This window comes from Anomalospiza imberbis, chromosome 26 (assembly GCF_031753505.1).
Source record: "Anomalospiza imberbis isolate Cuckoo-Finch-1a 21T00152 chromosome 26, ASM3175350v1, whole genome shotgun sequence".
NCBI lineage: Eukaryota > Metazoa > Chordata > Aves > Passeriformes > Viduidae > Anomalospiza > Anomalospiza imberbis.
In genome coordinates, this window is record NC_089706.1 from 1,586,731 (window position 1) to 1,605,071 (window position 18,341).

The 18,341-nt window shown below is 52.8% G+C and overlaps 1 protein-coding gene across 6 annotated transcripts; it reads right to left on the reverse strand.

Annotated features, from left to right (window-relative positions):
* Window positions 1–1,263: 1,263 nt before the first annotated feature.
* On the reverse strand, window positions 1,264–17,180 carry PPARD (peroxisome proliferator activated receptor delta). Of its 6 annotated transcripts, XM_068173384.1 has the most exons (9): window positions 16,963–17,179; window positions 15,159–15,247; window positions 9,328–9,459; window positions 5,378–5,606; window positions 4,542–4,693; window positions 3,696–3,834; window positions 2,912–3,114; window positions 2,130–2,583; window positions 1,264–1,727 (listed from the first exon to the last, which is right to left on the reverse strand). In XM_068173384.1, the coding sequence occupies exons 4-9, from the start codon at window positions 5,505–5,507 to the stop codon at window positions 1,480–1,482; spliced, it is 1,326 nt and encodes a 441-aa protein (XP_068029485.1). In that variant the 5' UTR covers window positions 5,508–5,606; window positions 9,328–9,459; window positions 15,159–15,247; window positions 16,963–17,179; the 3' UTR covers window positions 1,264–1,479. The 6 variants fall into 6 exon arrangements, with proteins under 6 accessions (XP_068029485.1, XP_068029489.1, XP_068029484.1 ...); XM_068173388.1 differs by lacking the exon at window positions 9,328–9,459 and having other exon boundaries at window positions 5,378–5,492; window positions 16,963–17,180; XM_068173383.1 differs by lacking the exon at window positions 9,328–9,459.
* Between the last annotated feature and the right edge of the window lie 1,161 nt (window positions 17,181–18,341).

Below are 18,341 nucleotides of genomic sequence, written 5' to 3' on the forward strand. Positions count from 1 at the left end.
TTTAAAGGAATTATTGCACCAGGGAAATCTGCTACCCTGAAGAAGAGGAAAGTAAAATAAAACCAAATAATTTGCTCCCACAACCCCTCCTAGGGAATATCAGTATTTTAATAAGGCTGCTCAGGACACAGGGGACTAGGAGCTGCACACAGGGAAGTGTCGCTTCTTAGGTGAGACACCATTATCCTGAAAGGGAAACTGAGCCCTTCCCAGGTCCATCCTCCCCCCGCCCAAAGCCCAGGGGACACAGCCCCACAGCAGGGGCCTGGCCTGGCCCAGGCAGCACCGTGGTGTTTCACTACAGCTCTGAGAAGTTGTGAGGTAAAGTCCCAGAATGGTGCTGGGATCAGGCAGACCTCTAAGCCTGGAGCTGCTCCCACTCTTGGGAACAGTGGCAGAGGTGGACTGGCAGCTTCCCTGACACAGCCACGCTCACCGGGAAGCTCCTGCTCATTGTGAGCATCCCAACCACCCCCCTTCCCTGTTTATAAATCCTTGGCATTTACAGCTGCAAAGCTCTCTGCAACCAATGCACTCACAGATCCTTGTGCTCCTGCTCCAAGCAGACAGCATGTGACAATCCAGGTCCCTTTCACAGAGGGGAAACTGAGGCAGGACACCAAACCCTGACCAGCTCAAGGCCTCTGACCCTCCACACACCTTTTTGTAACTCACGTCTACACAGAGCAGCCTGCGGAAGCCACGGATTCCGTGCCTCTGCTCTGAAGGTGAATTTTAAGGAGTCAAATCCTTTCACTCCTCCTTCCCCGTCCCAGCCTCTCTCCTACTGAGGTGCCAAGGGACATGTTCCCTGTGGAACGAGGGTGCCAGGAGCAAAGGCTCCCACACAGCGCCCAGGAAGGCAGAGTTCACACAGTCCCACTGGGAGACAGGAACACGCTGCAGAGCACGGTGGGGGCTGCAGCTGAGGGTCTCCCCTGGGACAGCCCTACGTAGCCGTATTCAAATACTCCAGAGCTTTTCTTTGGGAAAGAGAGAAACATCCTTTCATCACACTGTCCCAGACTTCATGGCTCAGGACCACATCCTTGGAGTGCACACGGACAAAAGAATACAGACACCTGTAAGTGCTGCTGTCAGCCCTGCTGGCCCCTGCACCCCCTTGGCCCTCCTAAGGACCAGGGCTCCCCACCCTGGGGACCCAAGGTGCCACAGTGACCTCGCTGCCTGAGCCATGTTAACTGGGCGGCCGCTCCACTCCGGGAGCAGCTGGAGCTGGGCCACAGGAATGGGAACAGCAGCTTTGCAGATTTGTTAGTGTGTGTTAACGGAAACCCTGGCTGAGCAGGAGGCACCTGCAAATCCTGATGGCATCTTGCCCTACGTACCGTATGTCAGGGTCACATAGAAAAGAGTTTCCAGTAGGAGAAATGGAAGACACTGGGAAGGGTTTTCTTTGTTTCTGTACAAAAAGTCTTGATGGGAATCCATGGCTTCATTCTCATAAATAACAGGTCCTTAGTACATGTCCTTGTAGATCTCCTGTAGAAGTGGGTGCAGAGATGTCTCTGTCTCTGTCTTCTTGATCTTCTGCACCAGCTGGGCGTGCTCTGTCACCAGCTGTCGCAGGTCAGCCATCTTCTGCAGCAGCTTGGGGAAGAGGTACTGGGCATCCGGGTGGTTGGACTGCAGGTGGAACTCCAGCGCTCGCAGGATGTTGTCTTGGATCTCCTCCACCTGCTTCACATTCATCAGGCCAGGGCGGTCTGTGGGAGAGGAAGCATGGTAGCTGCAGGGTCATGGTGCAGCCCTCCAAAGCACACGCTGCTCCTGGGGAAAGGGAGCCGGGGACTGTGACCCACCCACCGTGACTTCAACCTCAACAGCTAGAAAGGGGAAACGTGTGCCCTTGGACAATGTATCCCACAGCACCACATGAGAAAGGAGATGCCACTTCTACATTCCTTGCTGCTGGTCCAAGCTTGCCAGGCATCCCCTCCACAGAGAAGCTTTGGTTTTGAAAGTGTTCAGTTCTTCTCTCATGCCCCTGACACATCCCTGTCTGACCTCAAGCCCAGCTGCAGCTCAGCTCCCCAAGGCCCCTCTGAACCACCTCTAAGTAGGGAGGACTCTTCCTGACCCCAGCACGGCCGAGGGCACCCGCTCACCTCCACACAAGATGATGGCAGCCACAAACAGGGACAGGTCACTGTCATCCAGCTCCAGCGCGTTGAACTTCACAGCAAACTCAAATTTGGGCTCCATGATCTCATTGAAGGGCTTGCGCAGGCTGCGCAGGAACTCGCGGGTCACAAAGCCATTCCCGTTGGCCACCAGCAGCCCATCTTTGTTCATGATGGAGGCCAGCATGGCGAAGATGGCCTCGTGCACCCCGTACTTGAGCAGAGTCACTTGGTCGTTCAGGTAGAGGCCTATGAAGCTGGGGATGCTCTTGGCGAACTCGGTGAGCTCCCGCACGGTCTCCACCGTGGTGCACTGGCAGCGGTAGAAGACGTGCACCCCGATCTCCTTGTAGGGGGGGATGCCGTTCACCAGCTGCTTCCACACCAGCCCCTTCTCTGCCTGCCACAAGGTGTCCATGTCATGGATCACAAAAGGCTGCTTGAACAAGAAGCAAGTTAGGAGTCTGCTGCGGGGACTTGAGGTGCCAACTCTGCTCAGGACAGTCATGTTTGTCTGCCTGTCCCTGTGCTGTGCCCTGCCTCTGGGGCTGACAGTGCCCAGCTAATCTGCACCCACCCACCACAGCACAAGTGTGCAGAGCAATGGGATTTTTCCCAGCAAGGGGCAGGACATGCAGAGCCCACCTGGCTGCAGGTGAGAATGGTGCATGTGGAACAGCTATGGCAGCAGGGAGATGCACATCTCCCAGAGAACAGTCCCCCGTGCTGGCCATGGCCAACCCCACCTGTCCTGGGAGGGAACTTACTGGGGTGCTGCTGGCCTTGCCGGTCAGGATACCTCTTGCCTTCTTTTTGGTCATGTTGAAATTCTTCAGGTAGGCGTTGTAGATGTGCTTGGAGAAAGCTTTCAGGTCAGCCACCTGTGGGTTCTGGCAGCTGATCTCGCTTGCTGTCAGCCCTGCCACCAGCTTCCTCTTCTCTGCCTCTGGCATGCGCCCAAAGCGGATTGCTGGGGAACAAAACTGGGGGTCAGGAGAGCAGGGGAATGCCAGGAGATGCATCCAGAGAGGCAGCAGTTTGTTCTGCCACTACAGACAGACACGTCTGCTGGAGAACACCTGCAGCTACACAACACAATGCTTCTCTAGGCTGCAGTTCCTTCAGCACTAACACCTTCATGAAACAGCCACTGCTGCTTCCTCACACCAGAATCCCATCCCATTCCTCGGGGCTCTTGCTCAAACCCTGCTTCCCACAGAAACACCTTTGCTTGTCTGGGTCCGAGATTCTTACACCTGAACTCTGAAAGTCCCAGCACAGAAGAACGACTCGTGTGTCCAGTTCCCTTGGGGCCAGTCCATAAGGGACAACCACATGCCAGCAGCTGCACTGCATGGTGGGAATGAACAGCCCCTTCTTATACAGAAAAAGGGGAAGAGGAGTCAAATGCTTGAAGCACTGGATTTGAATGATCCCCTAGCAAGAAGAGCCATGGGCTAAAGCATAGCAGGCCATGGGCACCCTTCACAGGAGGGCAGCTGGCCCTGTGTCACCCAGCTGGCCAGGCCTGTGGGCAGCAGTGACACTCACCATTGTGTGACATGCCCAGCGAGAGGCATTTCTGGAAGCGGCAGTACTGGCATTTGTTTCTGTTCTTCTTCTGAATCTTGCAGCTCCTCTCACACTTCTCGTACTCCAGCTTCATGCGGATCGTCCGGCGGAAGAAACCCTGCAGGCAGGGAGCAAGGGGACATGGAGCAGCAGGGCCTATGGTTTGGGACCAGACTGGTTTGTTATCCCCAGCAGCTTCAGGGAGGTTCAGGAGAGGAAGCCCTGGGTCTCTGAGATACAAGCAGAGTCTCTATGCCAAGGAAAGTTCATGTGGTGGCAGAAAGGGGCTGCAGAGGAAGAGGTGTGGTGGCACCCCATGCCTGGTGCTGTGACTGTGCCAGCAGCCCACAGAGAGGGATGGAGGAACAAGCCATGAGCCAACCCCAGCCTGCAGGAATGTCTGGCAGGACCTGGGCTGCTAACGCAACCCTGCTGTATCTGCTGCAGGGGAAAGAATTCCAGAGGAACATCCAAGCTGCAGCCAGTGATCCCACAGAGATAAATACACAGCTCACTGCTGATCTGCAGCACAGAAACTATTTTTAAAAGCAAACTCAGGGTCCCTGTGGGGACAGATGGATTTGCCTTACACAGCAAAGCACAACAATGCAAGGTTTGGGCCATACAGGTCTCAGCCCCCTTCCCAAGCCAGCATTTGCTGCCTGCCTATGCTTGCCCCATTCTAGACAGGTTGTGTTTTCTACAATCAATCCCAAATCCCTGTTTTGCTGCAAATCTGCTTGTGTGAGGAGGCTTGTGTGATCCCAGTCGCTGGGATCTAAGCCCTGCTTGGTGCTGCAGAACCCAGCTGTCCCTGGGACTCACCTTGCAGCCCTCGCAGGCATGCACGCCGTAGTGGAAGCCCGAGGCTTTGTCTCCGCAGACCCTGCACTCCACGTTCAGTGCTCCCAGCGCCGCCTCCTCGCAGCCCATCTGCAGCTGGTCCGACAGCGAGGGAGAGGAGCTCTGTGACAGGTCTGCGAATGCACACAGGGACACGTCCTTCCATGTCACAGCCACAGGCCCAGCTCCTCCAGCCGTGGGGCTGAGGAGGGATTTCCAGCCCTGTCCTGCCTGCCCCTGGTATCACATCTGGAATCTGGCATTAGCTGCAGGCAAATGCCATAAACAGAGTCAAGAATGCCCCAGCAGCTCAGACTCCACATCAATGCTCCTTTCTTCCCTCTGGCATTCATGTCCTGGCAATGAAACTCCAACCAGCAGATTTTATAATCCCTTGTTGGCTGGCTGCTGGCACAGGACATCCCAGCTGGAACATCAAGGGCTCTGGAGGAGGCTCTTCTGCAGCCACAAACCTTCTCTCCCACCTCCTACAATCACTTTGCTCTGAGGATCCCAAAAAGTGTCCAAGGACGCACTCCCAAGCACCCTGAGAGGCCCCTTGCTCTGAAGCACAATGTTACCTGCCTGTCCTTTTAATTTCCACCCCACAACCCATTGCCAATGAATGTGCAGTGACCTCGGAGGAGGAAATAAGCCTCTCCATAACTTGGAGCATTATTTCACAAATAAATGTGAAATGTTCAAGTAAGCTGAAGTCCAGTCAGGGACAGATCCTCTGCCCTTGCAGCTGAGCATGCTGTCTGGGGGCTCTGGGCATCTGGATGCTCCACAGGATGAGCTCCTGTGGCTCCACTCACCTGTGTAGCTGCTTGAAGGCAGCGAGCTGTCTGGTCCTCCAGTTGGGTCTGAGGCTCCACTTGCCACCATCACTGCCTCTTCCTCTTCCTCTTCCTTGACCTCAGGTACTTCCTCCTGTAGTTGTTCCATAATTGATCACCCCTCAGTGCCAAGACTGCAATCCCTGTCATAGCTCTGGCATCATCCGCGTCTATCCAAGATGGACCCCACCAGGCTGTTCCTGCTAGCCTGCAGGACAAGGAGAGAGGCCACTGAGTGCCTGCACGGAGCAGCTCAGCAGCAGGCCAGTGTCACCAACCACACCAGTCCTGCTCTGTGCTTGCTCCTCGGCCAGTGAGACATGCAGAGCAGGGCCCATTTAAAGATCCCTTTGCACTGTGGAATAAACATTCTGTAGGACTCAAGGAAGCAAAAGCTCACAGAATTGTTTTTAAAGCCTAGCAGATCACAAATCAGCCCAGATGCCACCCAGGGATCAGGGGTCCCCAGCTTACAAGTCCCATAGCAGAAATGCTGCCCCAGATAACGTCCCCCAGAGCTGATAGTGACCTATGTGATGCAGCCAGGGCCGGGTCTGATAGAGCCAACACCTCCAGAAGGATCAAAGTAGGGCTGGCTTCACCCTCTGTCCCTGCCCAGCCATGGCAGAGCCTGGATTGGGAGCAGCAGCTGATCAGGGCATGCTGTGCCTGTGTGTGGAAGATACTGGGGGAGCAGGGCTCAGTGCAGCAGCGGGCAGTGGCTAAAAGTCCCTGGCCCGTGCAAGCCAAATACAAGACTGATGGCTTCCTGTCGGCCCTGCACTCGCGCTCCTTCCCGTCAGAGTGCTGCCTGTTACAGCCTCTGTGTTTGTTTCCACTTGGCTCCTCTGCCAAGAGCAGGCTTGAACGTGTTGCTGTTGCTCTGCGCAGCTGCCGGCCGTGCTCAGCCACGGGGTCCAGCAGTGCAATCCCAACAGCCACACAATCCAACCAGTGTCTTAATCCCGGGTTTCCTGTGGGAGGAACGGCCCCATCCTCCCCCACACACTTCCGCTCCTTGTTTGCCTTACTCCATCCCAAAGAGCCCACAATCCCACCTCCCTCCCAGCCATGCAGGATCTTGATTCTTAAACTTGACTCTTCCTTGAATAATTAATATCCCAAGCCCATCTTATGTAAAGTTCCATCCACTTCCTTAAGAGAGTTATTTTTAAGTGGAGAAATACCCATCAGGAAAGCCACTGAAATCCAGGTTCAACCAAGAGAGCCTCAATTTGCAGACCCAAATTGAACTAATGCAGGATATTGCAGGGGCCTTGTATAAGGGCAACCCCAAGCTCTGGGATGGTCTGTGCCCCATGCCCAAGCCCACAGCACAACTCAGGGCTTGCTGGGGGAGGGCAGCAGTGACTCAGGACTCCCTGGATTTGTTTGCCCTCCCAGAGCAGACCCTCACACCTGGCACTTTGGGTTTGAGCTGCAGCCAGCTCCTTGGATTGCTGGAAAGACATCAAGGTCAGTGCTCCCTGAAAGAGCAAGGAAGCAGCTCAGGGAGAGAACAAAACCTGCAGGTGGGAGGGTGAACACAAACACATCACAAAGCCAGGGCACAAGTCACCCCTGGACCTGGTGCTGTACCAGAGCCTGGGTCTCCTGTGGCTGGGGGGGCTTTATTTTTCCCCTCCACACTGGGAATTCAGACTGCAGGACAGGTGGCTTTGCTTCCAGGTGAGGTATATTAGTGGCAACAGTGAGCACACTGCCCTGTGCTCCTTGGCAGCAGGAGCAGGCAGTGGGATGCTCCCTTCCCGTGCCTCCACATGAGCACTGAGGGACCATTGAAGGGCTGTGTTATCCTTGGCCTCTGCTCACACATCCCACGCGGTGGGACATGGCAGACAGGCAGGAAAACTTATTCATTAGAGATGGAGGGTAATGAACTTTACTGTTTTCAAGGTTATATATAAATGATCACACAAACATCAGGGAAACACTTTTGCCTGGGAGAGCAGTTAGTGGGGGAGGCTTGTGGCAGGAGAAGCTCATCTACAGTGGAAAATCCATCCCGCAGCAGCTTAATGAGCAGCTCATTAGATTCTCTTTGTCCCTGGCATCCAGCACAAGCCCCTTGCTTTAAACCCACTGCAGACAGAGCTCTCTGCTTTGCCCCAAATGTCTCATGGGACATGCTGGAATAATGTGGGCACATCCCTGACATGCTGTCCTCCATCTGCTGGCTCTACTCAGGGCCATGTGCTCCCAGGGCAGCAGTGAGTTTTTGGAATGCAGTTTGCTCCTCAAAACCCAAAAAAACAACTCCAAAACTGTGCTTGGAGTCAGTCTTGGATGGGTGTGAGGAGGGGGAAAGCAGAGAATGAGACGTAGACAGACAGCTCCATGGGCCTCACGTGCAGAAAGGCATTACATAGGATATGGATGTGAATCCCACCCTTTGGGAGTGGCTGGAGAGCCAGACAGAGAAAAGCTTTTACCAGATTATTTTATTGTTTGTACATCTCCTTGCAGGCCAAGGGCTCAGGGCCCTGGGCAGAGGGGAGCTGTGGGAGCTCTTTGCACACCTGCCTCTCCCTTAGCCCTTCCCTTTTTCTAAACAACTGAGATAGAGGGAGAGGACTGGAAAAACTGATTGATCTGACACAGGAGGCTGCAGGCCCTGCCTCTGGCAGACGAAAGGCCAAGGCAGCCCTGGGTAAAAGGCCAGGCACGGCCAGGCCTGTGCACCCCTTTGAGGAGCAGAGCCCCCAGCAGGAGCTCTTCAGTGGGAACAGGGGGGCCTGGAAAGCTCGAGCTCTCCAGAGGTTTGTCCAAACTCTCTCTGTCTGAGCACAAGGAGGGACCTGCCCTGCCAGCATCGCAGCCCAGAATCTTTGTGGGACAGCACTGGGATGACAAAGGACAGCCAAAGGACCCATCTCCACCCCAGGTCCTCTCCAGCCATTTGGTGCCTCCACAACCAGTGGCCAAGTTGCCAGAGCAGGAGAAGGGATAACTTGGTCTCCTCCTCTTGGCTGAGTCCTGTGCCAGAGCACAGCACACAAGCTTCAAGCTGCATGAAGATGGGTAGAGATTCCTGCCTGCCCTAGACACCCACCCCTTTTTCCATTTGGCAGCTGTCACAGGACACTGATGGAAACAAGGATGGAGACTGTGAATTTCTTCCTAAGCATATCCAGAGAATCTAGCAAAGCTGTTTCCTTTCCTCTTCCCACAGGACGGGAATGAGCAAGAGCGCAAGCATCTCATGACTTGCTGTGCCCTTGCCTCAATGCCTGTTCCAAGGAGCTTTGGTAACCCTGGCTGAGCCAGCAGCTTCCTCTGCAGCCACTGCAGGGAGGGTTTGTTTGCTGGCTCTGGGCTTGGGCTGATGCCTGCTGGCTGCAAACAGCTTGGGCAACAGGTTTGTCTTTCCTAGAAGCTGGCATCTACGCCAAACCATCAGTGGGAACAGGGAGAGAGACGTGGCACAACCAGAACAGGAAAAAAACAGGAATAAAAGTTAAAATGAGATAAATCTTCAGTGTGGATTCCCTGCAAGAAGGTAGTACTTCTCCAGAGCTGACCAAGATCCAAGCCTCCAGACCATGACAACCAACAGCTCGTGTCCCTGTAGTCTGGCAGTTCCCCTGGCAGCCAATCCTGCTGATTAGCACGTAGACCCTGGAGCCAAGCTCAGAGTTTCCAGGCAAAGCAAAGCACCAAAGAAAGGTCCAAACCTCCCAAGAGTCAAGTCACAGAGTTGATCTGCTCAAAGCAGTTGTTCAGTACAACTGTACTATAAAAGAGGTCACAAAGGAAAACAAATGTATCATGGAAACACTCCTTGCTTGTGTTTATTCCTCTGGACAAGAAAGTTCACCAAATTCACAGCCAAAAGAAACAGAAAGGGTGAGATGAGAAGTCAGCACTGTGATGTGCAGCACATTTTGAATCCACAGCTGAAAACTGACCTGAATCCATAAAGGAGATGTGATTGCTGCTAGTTCACCACCTTTTGCAGACTTCCTCAGGTTGTGTCACTGCTTCCAAGATCTGCTGATCAAGTACCAGTTTCTGTTCCTCCTCCTACACGTCAGCTACTACTAATAAAAGCCAAATAAGAGCTAAGCAGATGCTGCAATACAGGAAAGGTAACTGACAGTATAAAACAGGAGACACAAACACTGAAAACATGTTTATGTTTGCTCCTGGAAGATCAGCATACCCCCCTATTAGCCAATGAGATCTCAGCAGCACTTAGCTGAGTGTTTCCTTCCTTACTCAAAGTCTTGGCCTCAAGGCAGGCTACACACAAAAATAAACTACTACAGCTAGCAAGGAAGAGCCCTCCCACACAGCACTGACCAGGGTGGATGTTCTGGGCCAGATTTTTCCCCTTGAAGCATTTGCTTAGATGCTGTACCATGCCCCGTAGCCCAGTCCTGTGATTCTCTCTCCACGGCTGCTCAGTGTGGACCACCTGTGCTTCCCCAAGAGTGAGCTGGGCTCATTAAGCAGAGGGGTGCTGCCAGAGCTGCCATGACCATTAGCTGCTGCTAATTACTGTGGGACTTGTGACACATGGTGCAGGAGATTCCCTCAGCTGCCTTGAGCAGCCTGGCTTGCCAAAATGAATCACATATCTATTGCACGTTTTAACTCACCCACTTCCTGGGCACTGAGCGGGGTAAAATCCCCAGCTCATTAAAAAGGTTACAAAACTTGCTGGATTCTTCTCTTTTTGTACCATGATTGATGCTGTCCCCAAAACCAGGTCATGACATTTTGCTCCAAAAGGAACTTGCTGCTGGCTTTGTTCAGAGTGTAAGAGGTATTGCAGACACAGAAAAACAGCAGACTTTGGGCACTGAACTCTCAGCCGTGCACAAAGCAGGGTCTGCCAGGCTGCTCTTCTCCAGGAGTTGCAGCCATCCCTGGCTCCAGCAGAAAGCCTGCATGAGATGTGCTCCAAAACTTGAGATGGCAGTTATGGGAAGACTGAGAAATCATCCCTCAACAGCTTCTCAGCAGAGGGACTCCCTGCCCTCATCAGGCTCCATGGCTGAAGGGCAGCAGCAGGGCAGGCAGGGAAGAGCTGCATAGTTCTTCGCTCATAATTGAAGTGCTGCTCCATGACCTTCAGCAAACCTGGTCAGGTCCCCTACTTCCATTTCCTTAACCATAAAAAGAAACCCAACCAAAACCAAAACCCATCGCAAAGAAACAAGCCCAGGATTTTTACAGTGCTTCCTTCCTGATCATTCCCTGGCTGCATTAGCTCATGGAGATGGCATGTTTTGGAAGTGCAGAGCAATAGATCAGTGCCAAGTGTCATTGTTTATTCCTGTGTTATAGATTTTGACACCTGTTTGCAGTCACACTCGCAGGTCTGGGGCCTGCCCAGTCCCAGGTCAGCTCCCTGCACTGCTTGTGACCATCTTCTCCCATTGTACATTCCTGTACAAGGCATTTCCAGGATGACTTTCAGGAAGTAAACTGGCACATCTCATTCTGCCAACTGCTGACTGGTATTTTTGTTTAGCGGTCAACTTAGGACAGCCCAAAGTATCTATGGCCAGGAGGGCACGTGGGTCTGGCCCATTGGAACAAGGACAGCAGCCAGGAAACAAGCAGGTACTGGAAAGGTGACACCACTGGGGCTTCTCAGTGCTTGAAATGGCACAGAAGTGCTGCTATTTGAGAAGATCATTAAGTCTGGCAAGGAGAGAGGATCATCCCCCCACAGCCCAGGGCACTGCAGAGATGGCTGTGAAACTGTGGCAATGCTTTGGGATCAAACTGCAAACCTGGCACTTACACGCCAGAGAAGCTGTCTGGTATTATTCCCCTCTCCTTTAGCATCCCAAAGGTGAGGAGGCTAAAGGGGGGCTCAGCACTCAATGAACCACTGTAAGATGTCGCTTTCCCAAACTGCTGAAGTCCTCTTGGCTGTACTCCAAGGCAGTCCGTTTGCTTAGGGACCCCTTGTCCTCCTGAACCTGAGCAGGACACGTGGAAGGATCCAGTTTCAGGAACATCAGTAATTATAGAACAGGGCTGGTAAGGGAGGATCTCACAGAAACAGCAACACCACTTCCCAAGGCAAACAGTGGGCACAGACTCAGAGCAGCACTGAAATGGAACTGCAGGAAAGTGGTGAGTGGAACAAGCTGTGGCTGTGAACGGGAGCGCTGCTGGTGGTCAGTGAGGCCAAGTTTGGCAGTGCTGCGCACACCAGCACCTAGCTTAGATTTCCCCAAAGTCTCAGGGTCACTGGGACACCAGCAAGTGCCACCCATGCTTTAGAAGGGGCAATCAGCTCCCCAGAAAAGCAACGGGGGCAGAAAAGCAGCAGTGGGCCGATGAGTCACTTAGGATCACACACACGCATGCAGCCTTCTGTCTGGAGCCAAACATCCAGAAGGCCCCTAGGTTTTATTGCTACGTTACCAGTGCTCCCAGGTGCAGAAAAATGCCCACAAAACCAATAGTGAGCCTCCTCCTCTTTGTAGCAACAGATTTTAGATCCCATGGACTAACCAGGAAAAAAAATAAATCCATCAGCCTGGAAGTTTTGTTATGTTTACACTTGGACTCCCAGAAAAGTGATACTTGGTTTTGTAGACTTTAGCAAAATATCCTGGGCACCAGCCATGCTGCTCTGATCCCAGGACACAGCTGACAGAGAGCAATTGTGCCCAGGCACAAGTTCTGATGATTCAGCAGGGCCAGGACATGCGCAGCAAGACGGATCGAGCAGATTGCTGTGCCTGCTGCAGCTCCCCTTTAGCCACGGAGCAGGAAAACAGAAGGGTCCCAGTCTGACTGCACACATCCCCAGAAGAAAACCCCCAGAGAACACCAGAATAGCTTTTCCACACAAACTAGTACAACACCCTCTCAGGAACTAGATGGGAATGATGTTTCCTTACTATTTTTGGCCACATTCACATAGCTGCCTGGACAACAGAGATTCCCCTGCCTTTTCAGCAGGGAAAGGAGCAGCCACTGTGTCAGTGTGATCCTGCCAAGACTCACAGTGTGCTCCGACCATTTGGATTTCTGCCTCAGCCCCCAGAAAACAAAACGCTTGAGCAAAGCATTTGCACCTTTCATAACATCCTCGTGCCTTTGGCACCGTCTTGGGGGTACAGGGTGAGCCACAGAGCTCACAGCCAGCCAACAGCTACTGCTTCCTGACACAGCCAGCTGCTGGCAGCTCAGCAGGCTTCTCAAGTTCATGCTCACCAACAACCCTTTTCCAGAGAGCCCCATGACCCTAAGTTCCACAATACAAGTTCTACCCCATGGACATGAGAACCAACCCACGGATATTTTCAGAGATGCGGGTCTCTGACCATCAGCCCTCATGGGGTTAACAGCTTTCAAGAGCCAACGCCTCTAGCAGAACCCATATAAACAACTTTAAGGTGAAAAGCTGGTTTGGACATTTTTAGAAATATTCCAGATTGCATTATGATGAAATCAAGAGTTCCACTGAAAAATACTTGTAACAAGTCAGGCAGGACAGGGATTTGAGCTTAGGCTCCCGTCAACAAGATGACTGCACAAAGCATTGCTTATTTTGAAGCCATCTCACACAACCTCTGCCAGAAAAGGCCTGACAAAGCCTGTCCTAATGAGATAGGCATGTGTTTCGCAGTAAAGTCTGTCTTAACAGCCCATCAAAGAAATGCTTCCCTATCAGCTCATCTGCCCTTTCAAATCACAAAACCATTCCCTGTCTCCAACCCACATATCTGTTAAGGGGTGAGCATGCATGTTCTGGTTTTTGCTATTTCAAGTTCCAGTTCCCAGACCAGGGCAAATCAGGAAATGCAGCCTGATGGCAACAGCTTTGGATAACATGGGGGTTACCAGGCTGTGGCTATGCCCCAGCCCCAGCAGCGGTGGGTTCTGGCTTGACCCAGCACCAGAAGGAACACTTGTGCTTCTGGCTTGTGCTTTCATCCTGCCGCTTCCTTCTCCATGAACAGGGTTCCCCTGTAAACCACAGACTCCCCAAAACTCAAAACTTGGAGCAGAGCCTGTCTGTGAGGTCCCCAGGAAAGCACCCCAACATTCACATGCATTTCAGAGTCCTTTGCAAAGCCAAATAGACCTGACCAAAACGATCCCAGATGTTCACAAGCTCTTGGCTAAGCCTTGGAGAACACAGACATTTTCCAGACACTGCGACTGAAACAGTGAATATTAAAGCATTTCAAGAAGTCATAATGAAACTAAGATACATCTTGAGTCAGTTCTGCTCTGAACCCTTCCTGCAGTCAAGCAGGGCTCCAGTGAACGTCATCCCAAAATGACGTTCCCCAATATTTTGGGGAAGATGCACTTCACAATCTCCTTGACCAAAAGGATTCATACTGGCATCAATTGTTCCACTCTAAACCCTGCTTTGGTAAAGTAATTTCCCAGGCATTCTGCCAAGGCAAGCACATTTCAGAGTAATTAACAAAAAAATAAAACTAGTTCTACAGAAAAATCTTACTTGTCCTTACTATGGAAATCACTTCTGCTTGTCCAGACTTTCCCAGAGTCTCCAAAATGACTGCTGCAGCACATCTCTGAACAGAGAGACTTCTGGAAAAAGCAGAGATTACTCTGCAGCACCTGATGAGAAGCAGCAACACAGCCCGACGAATCTGTAGTCATCACATTGTTCCTGCTCTAAGCAAAAGAGTCAGTACAAACCACAAAACCCCTGACATCTAAAATGTCATTGTCAGGGCAAGCCAGGCTGGGCTCTGACAGCAAATAACCTTTCAGGCATAAACACTGTAACATCTTCTCACCCAATTAAAACATCATTTGTATGTCAGGTTCTGTTGTTCAGAGGAGCCCAAGAGTCTCTTGTTCTGCCAATCCTTCAGTCTCCAAGAACATTTGCAGATTTCCAGTCCATAATTCAATAGCCACAGACAAAATAGTCCCAAAGGGCAACAAGATGTACTGTACAAAAATACATATTTTTCAAAAGGCTTCATGCAAGAAAGACAGAGCCTATCAACACCAGAAAACAATTCTGTACAACAATGCTCTTCTGATCAGCAAAGCCTCATGGGGCTCATTATAAAATCCTCTCCACACACTGTGAAGATCCTTGGAAGTCTGTGTCTTGAATAGCAGAACAGAGATGGCGTAACCATTGCACCAATCTGACACAGAACCCACAACTGCTCAACACCTCAGACCTGTGTTGAGGCAAACACACACCCACAGCCACATGCAGACAGCCACGGCACTGCTGGTTCCAAGAATCACTTCAGAGGTCTGCAGGCAGGACAGTGCCCACCCATGGCCCTGCTGACCACCTCCTCCAAACCCCTGTCCTGCCTCTGCCACGACCTGCTCGGCTCTGTCTGACACCGACAGCAGCAGCACCACTGCCGGGTCGTGTGTGGGATTGTTGGGTGATTGGCGACCCACGTGCAGCCCTGGATCTCATGTGCCCTCCCTCATCTACAAGAGCCAATTTCAATCATAAACATCAGTGAAATAATGAAATGTTAGGTCACTATGCTTTGACAGCAAGAGCCAGCTGAGGGGAACAGGATTAGACTGTGATCCTCACAGTGTATTCCTGAAGTAATCCGTAAGATCATATTCAGAAACCGAACAAAAATAAGGCACGGAGTTTAAATTTAAAATTAAATTTAAGAAAGTTTAAGCTCATGGACAAAGGCAAACTTGCTGGAAGTAAACTGCTCTTCCCTACCCCAAGATTTTAGAAACACTGCTAAGTGCCTGGGTCGGTGGCCCGCGTGCAAAGGGGAAGGGTTACCTCTGCGGAGCAGCTGTCCCTGTCTGCCTGCCGCCGAAAGCCACCGCTCGGTCACCATGTCAGCACGGACGGCCAAGACCTGGAGCAAGCTGCAGGAGGACAGACAGCAAGTTTCCACGGCTGTGCTGAAGGCCAGATATTTATGCCGCTGGGAGCACTGGGCTGGGTCCAGCAGCAGCTCTGAAATTTAAACGCACACTCCCTCTTTTGCACGCTGAAACCCTGGGCCAGGGTGACTCCAAGGGGCCCCTGCCACAAGCAGCATCTGTCCCAAGACCAGGAGGTAGAGCAAACCCTGGGGTGTCCCAGCAGAGACAGCCCCATCCCCTCACCATGGATGTCACCTTTGCTTTAAGTCAGCTGCAGCCAGAGGCTGATGACCCTGAGCTCTTATGACAATGCACAAAGTTGATGCTAGAAAAAGGACTACGGTGGCCACAAGGCTGCTTGTTTACTCAGCTTGCTTAATCCACCTTCAAGAGGCTGCCAGAAAGTTCCTGCAACTTTAATGAACTTCCTCTTGGGTGGCTGAAACTTAAGGATCCAACAGAGTTCATTCACTCTTCTTGGTTTTCCTGATAACTTTGCCTTGTATGAATTTCAGACTCAAAAGAGAAGGAAGAGACCAATGCTGGAAAAAATGGCTTATGAGGCTTTGAACTAGAGGATTTGGAGGACATATGTCCTATTTTTAGACAGTTATGCAGACTAACTGGACTAAAACATTAAACAAAGATGTTGTGAACATGATGCTATTTGCACCCACATACCCTCCTTGACATTACCCAGGCGTAGCTGCTCCTCCCACTCCAATGAAAAGCCCTGTTTTGTATTGCTGCCCTTGACATGGGACAACTTGTGAGGCAGCTGGGGACCAGAAACAAACCAGCAATAAACCAGCAATAAACCAGCAATAAACCAGCATCACCAGCCCCTACCAGGCCACGCAGCTCGGCAGTAACCTGTGAGTGCTGTGCTGAGAGTGAACCCCCAGTGCAGCACATCCTTCCAGGTCTGACACGACAGCTGCAGCTGCCCAGGAGAGATGAAAAAAGAACATGAACTCCCTGCCTCAAAAGCTGAGTGTGGCCTGAGTGTGGAGGGTGTTCCCTACAGGATCAAGGTACATCCAGAGGAGGTCACAAGTGTGCGATCCAAAAATACAACCCGAGTCCCTTGTACTGGAGCATCAATCACATCAGGATTTCCCAATCAGTGATGTCAAAGCCACATCCTCTGAAGGCAGTGATCGCCCTTGTTTAGAGGTGGGGGCTGAGGACAGCACAGAGCTCTGCCAAGCGAGGATTCAGCACCAGCCTCTGCCTCACTGGGGCCACAGAACTGCCCTCAGGAGCTTCACTTTCACAGCAGAGTGGGTTTCTCATCCCTTCTCCCCCAGTATGGAAGACAGTTTTTCTAAACGATCCTGACAAAATTTCTCTTTAATCTCTCTGACAAAGAACAACACTAAAGTCATTCCAGCCCCACTGGCACATCAGGAGGTGGCTTTCTCCACCTCCACCAGCAATAAAGCTCATCCCAATTCAGTAACACAGCATTAGCCTTGACACTGTCAAGGAGGGCTGAATCACATGCAGGGAGTGCACAAATCACACCCTGAGCTCTCTCTCATTGCACACCAGAGTGCTCTGCTGCTGCCAGAGATCTGAGAATTCAAAGTAAATGCCTAGCTCACCTTGTCCTGCTCACAGCTAAATGCCAGGACATGCCCATCACACCACACACAAGGCAACACTTGCACCAGCTCAGCAGGGCATGGAGGGAACCTGCCAGCACATCCCACCTGGATGCTTCCTCTGCTGTCCCTTGGCTGACACATGGCAAGTCATCAGGAAAACTCCCACCTCACCCTGGAGCATGTTTGTACAAAAGAGGATACTCTGCTGAAGGCAACGAGGGATTTGCATGGAGAGGGCAGGAGGAGAGGAGAGTCGAGCAGAAACAAGAAATGGGACATGGGCTGCCTCAACCCACAGGTCGCTGTTTTAGAGACCAACACTGCAACCACCCTGGGACTCTGGTTCATGGGGCAGCCAGGGCTCAGACCCCTCTGCAGCACCATGACGGGCATTATCCAGACCCCACAGCACATCTGATTCCTTCCCACACGCGTGTCCTTCATCTGGGATCTCAGGGCAGGGGGGAGTGGAATGGGCAGATATGAGGGATGAGAAAGGACTCTCAGATCCTTCCTCCTGGAGCAGCCCCTCACCAGATGCTCTGCTCAGGGTCCATCCTGACCCTCTTGCTTCTCCTCCTTCCAGCCGCACACTCCTGCAGTGCCTGGTACCTTCCACCACCCCACCCTGGCATAAAAGACAGGCACACCGTCCCCCCTAAGCCTCCTCCCGTGTGGGCCATGTACCATCCTCCGTCCCCCCTGACTTCCCAAGAACTACAGCTAAAGTCACTGATGCCACTCATGTCCCAGCTCTTCGCACCCGTGTCCCCTTTGCACCAACCCCTGTCCCTCACCCCCCGGTCCCTCACGACCCCTGTCCCTCACGACCCCGGTCTCTCGCACCCCCGGTCCCTCACGACCCCGGTCTCTGACACTCCCGGTCCCTCACGACCCCGGTCTCTGACACTCCCGGTCCCTCACGACCCCGGGTCCCTCACTCCCCACGGTCCCTCACGACCCCGGTCTCTCGCACTCCCCCCGGTCCCTCACGACCCCGGTCCCTCACGACCCCGGTCTGTGACACTCCCGGTCCCTCACACCCCCGGTCCCTCACACCCCTGGTCCCTCACACCCCCGGTCCCTCACCCCCCCGGTCTCTGACACTCCCGGTCCCTCACTCCCCACGGTCCCTCACACCCCCGGTCTCTCACACTCCCGGTCCCTCACACCCCCGGTCCCTCACACTCCCGGTCTCTCACACCCCCGGTCCCTCACGACCCCCGGTCCCTCACTCCCCCCGGTCTCTCACACTCCCGGTCTCTCACACTCCCGGTCTCTCACGACCCCGGTCCCTCACACCCCCGGTCCCTCACACTCCCGGTCTCTCACACCCCCGGTCCCTCACGACCCCCGGTCCCTCACTCCCCCCGGTCTCTCACACTCCCGGTCTCTCACACTCCCGGTCTCTCACACCCCCGGTCCCTCACGACCCCGGTCCCTCACGACCCCGGTCTCTGACACTCCCGGTCCCTCACACCCCC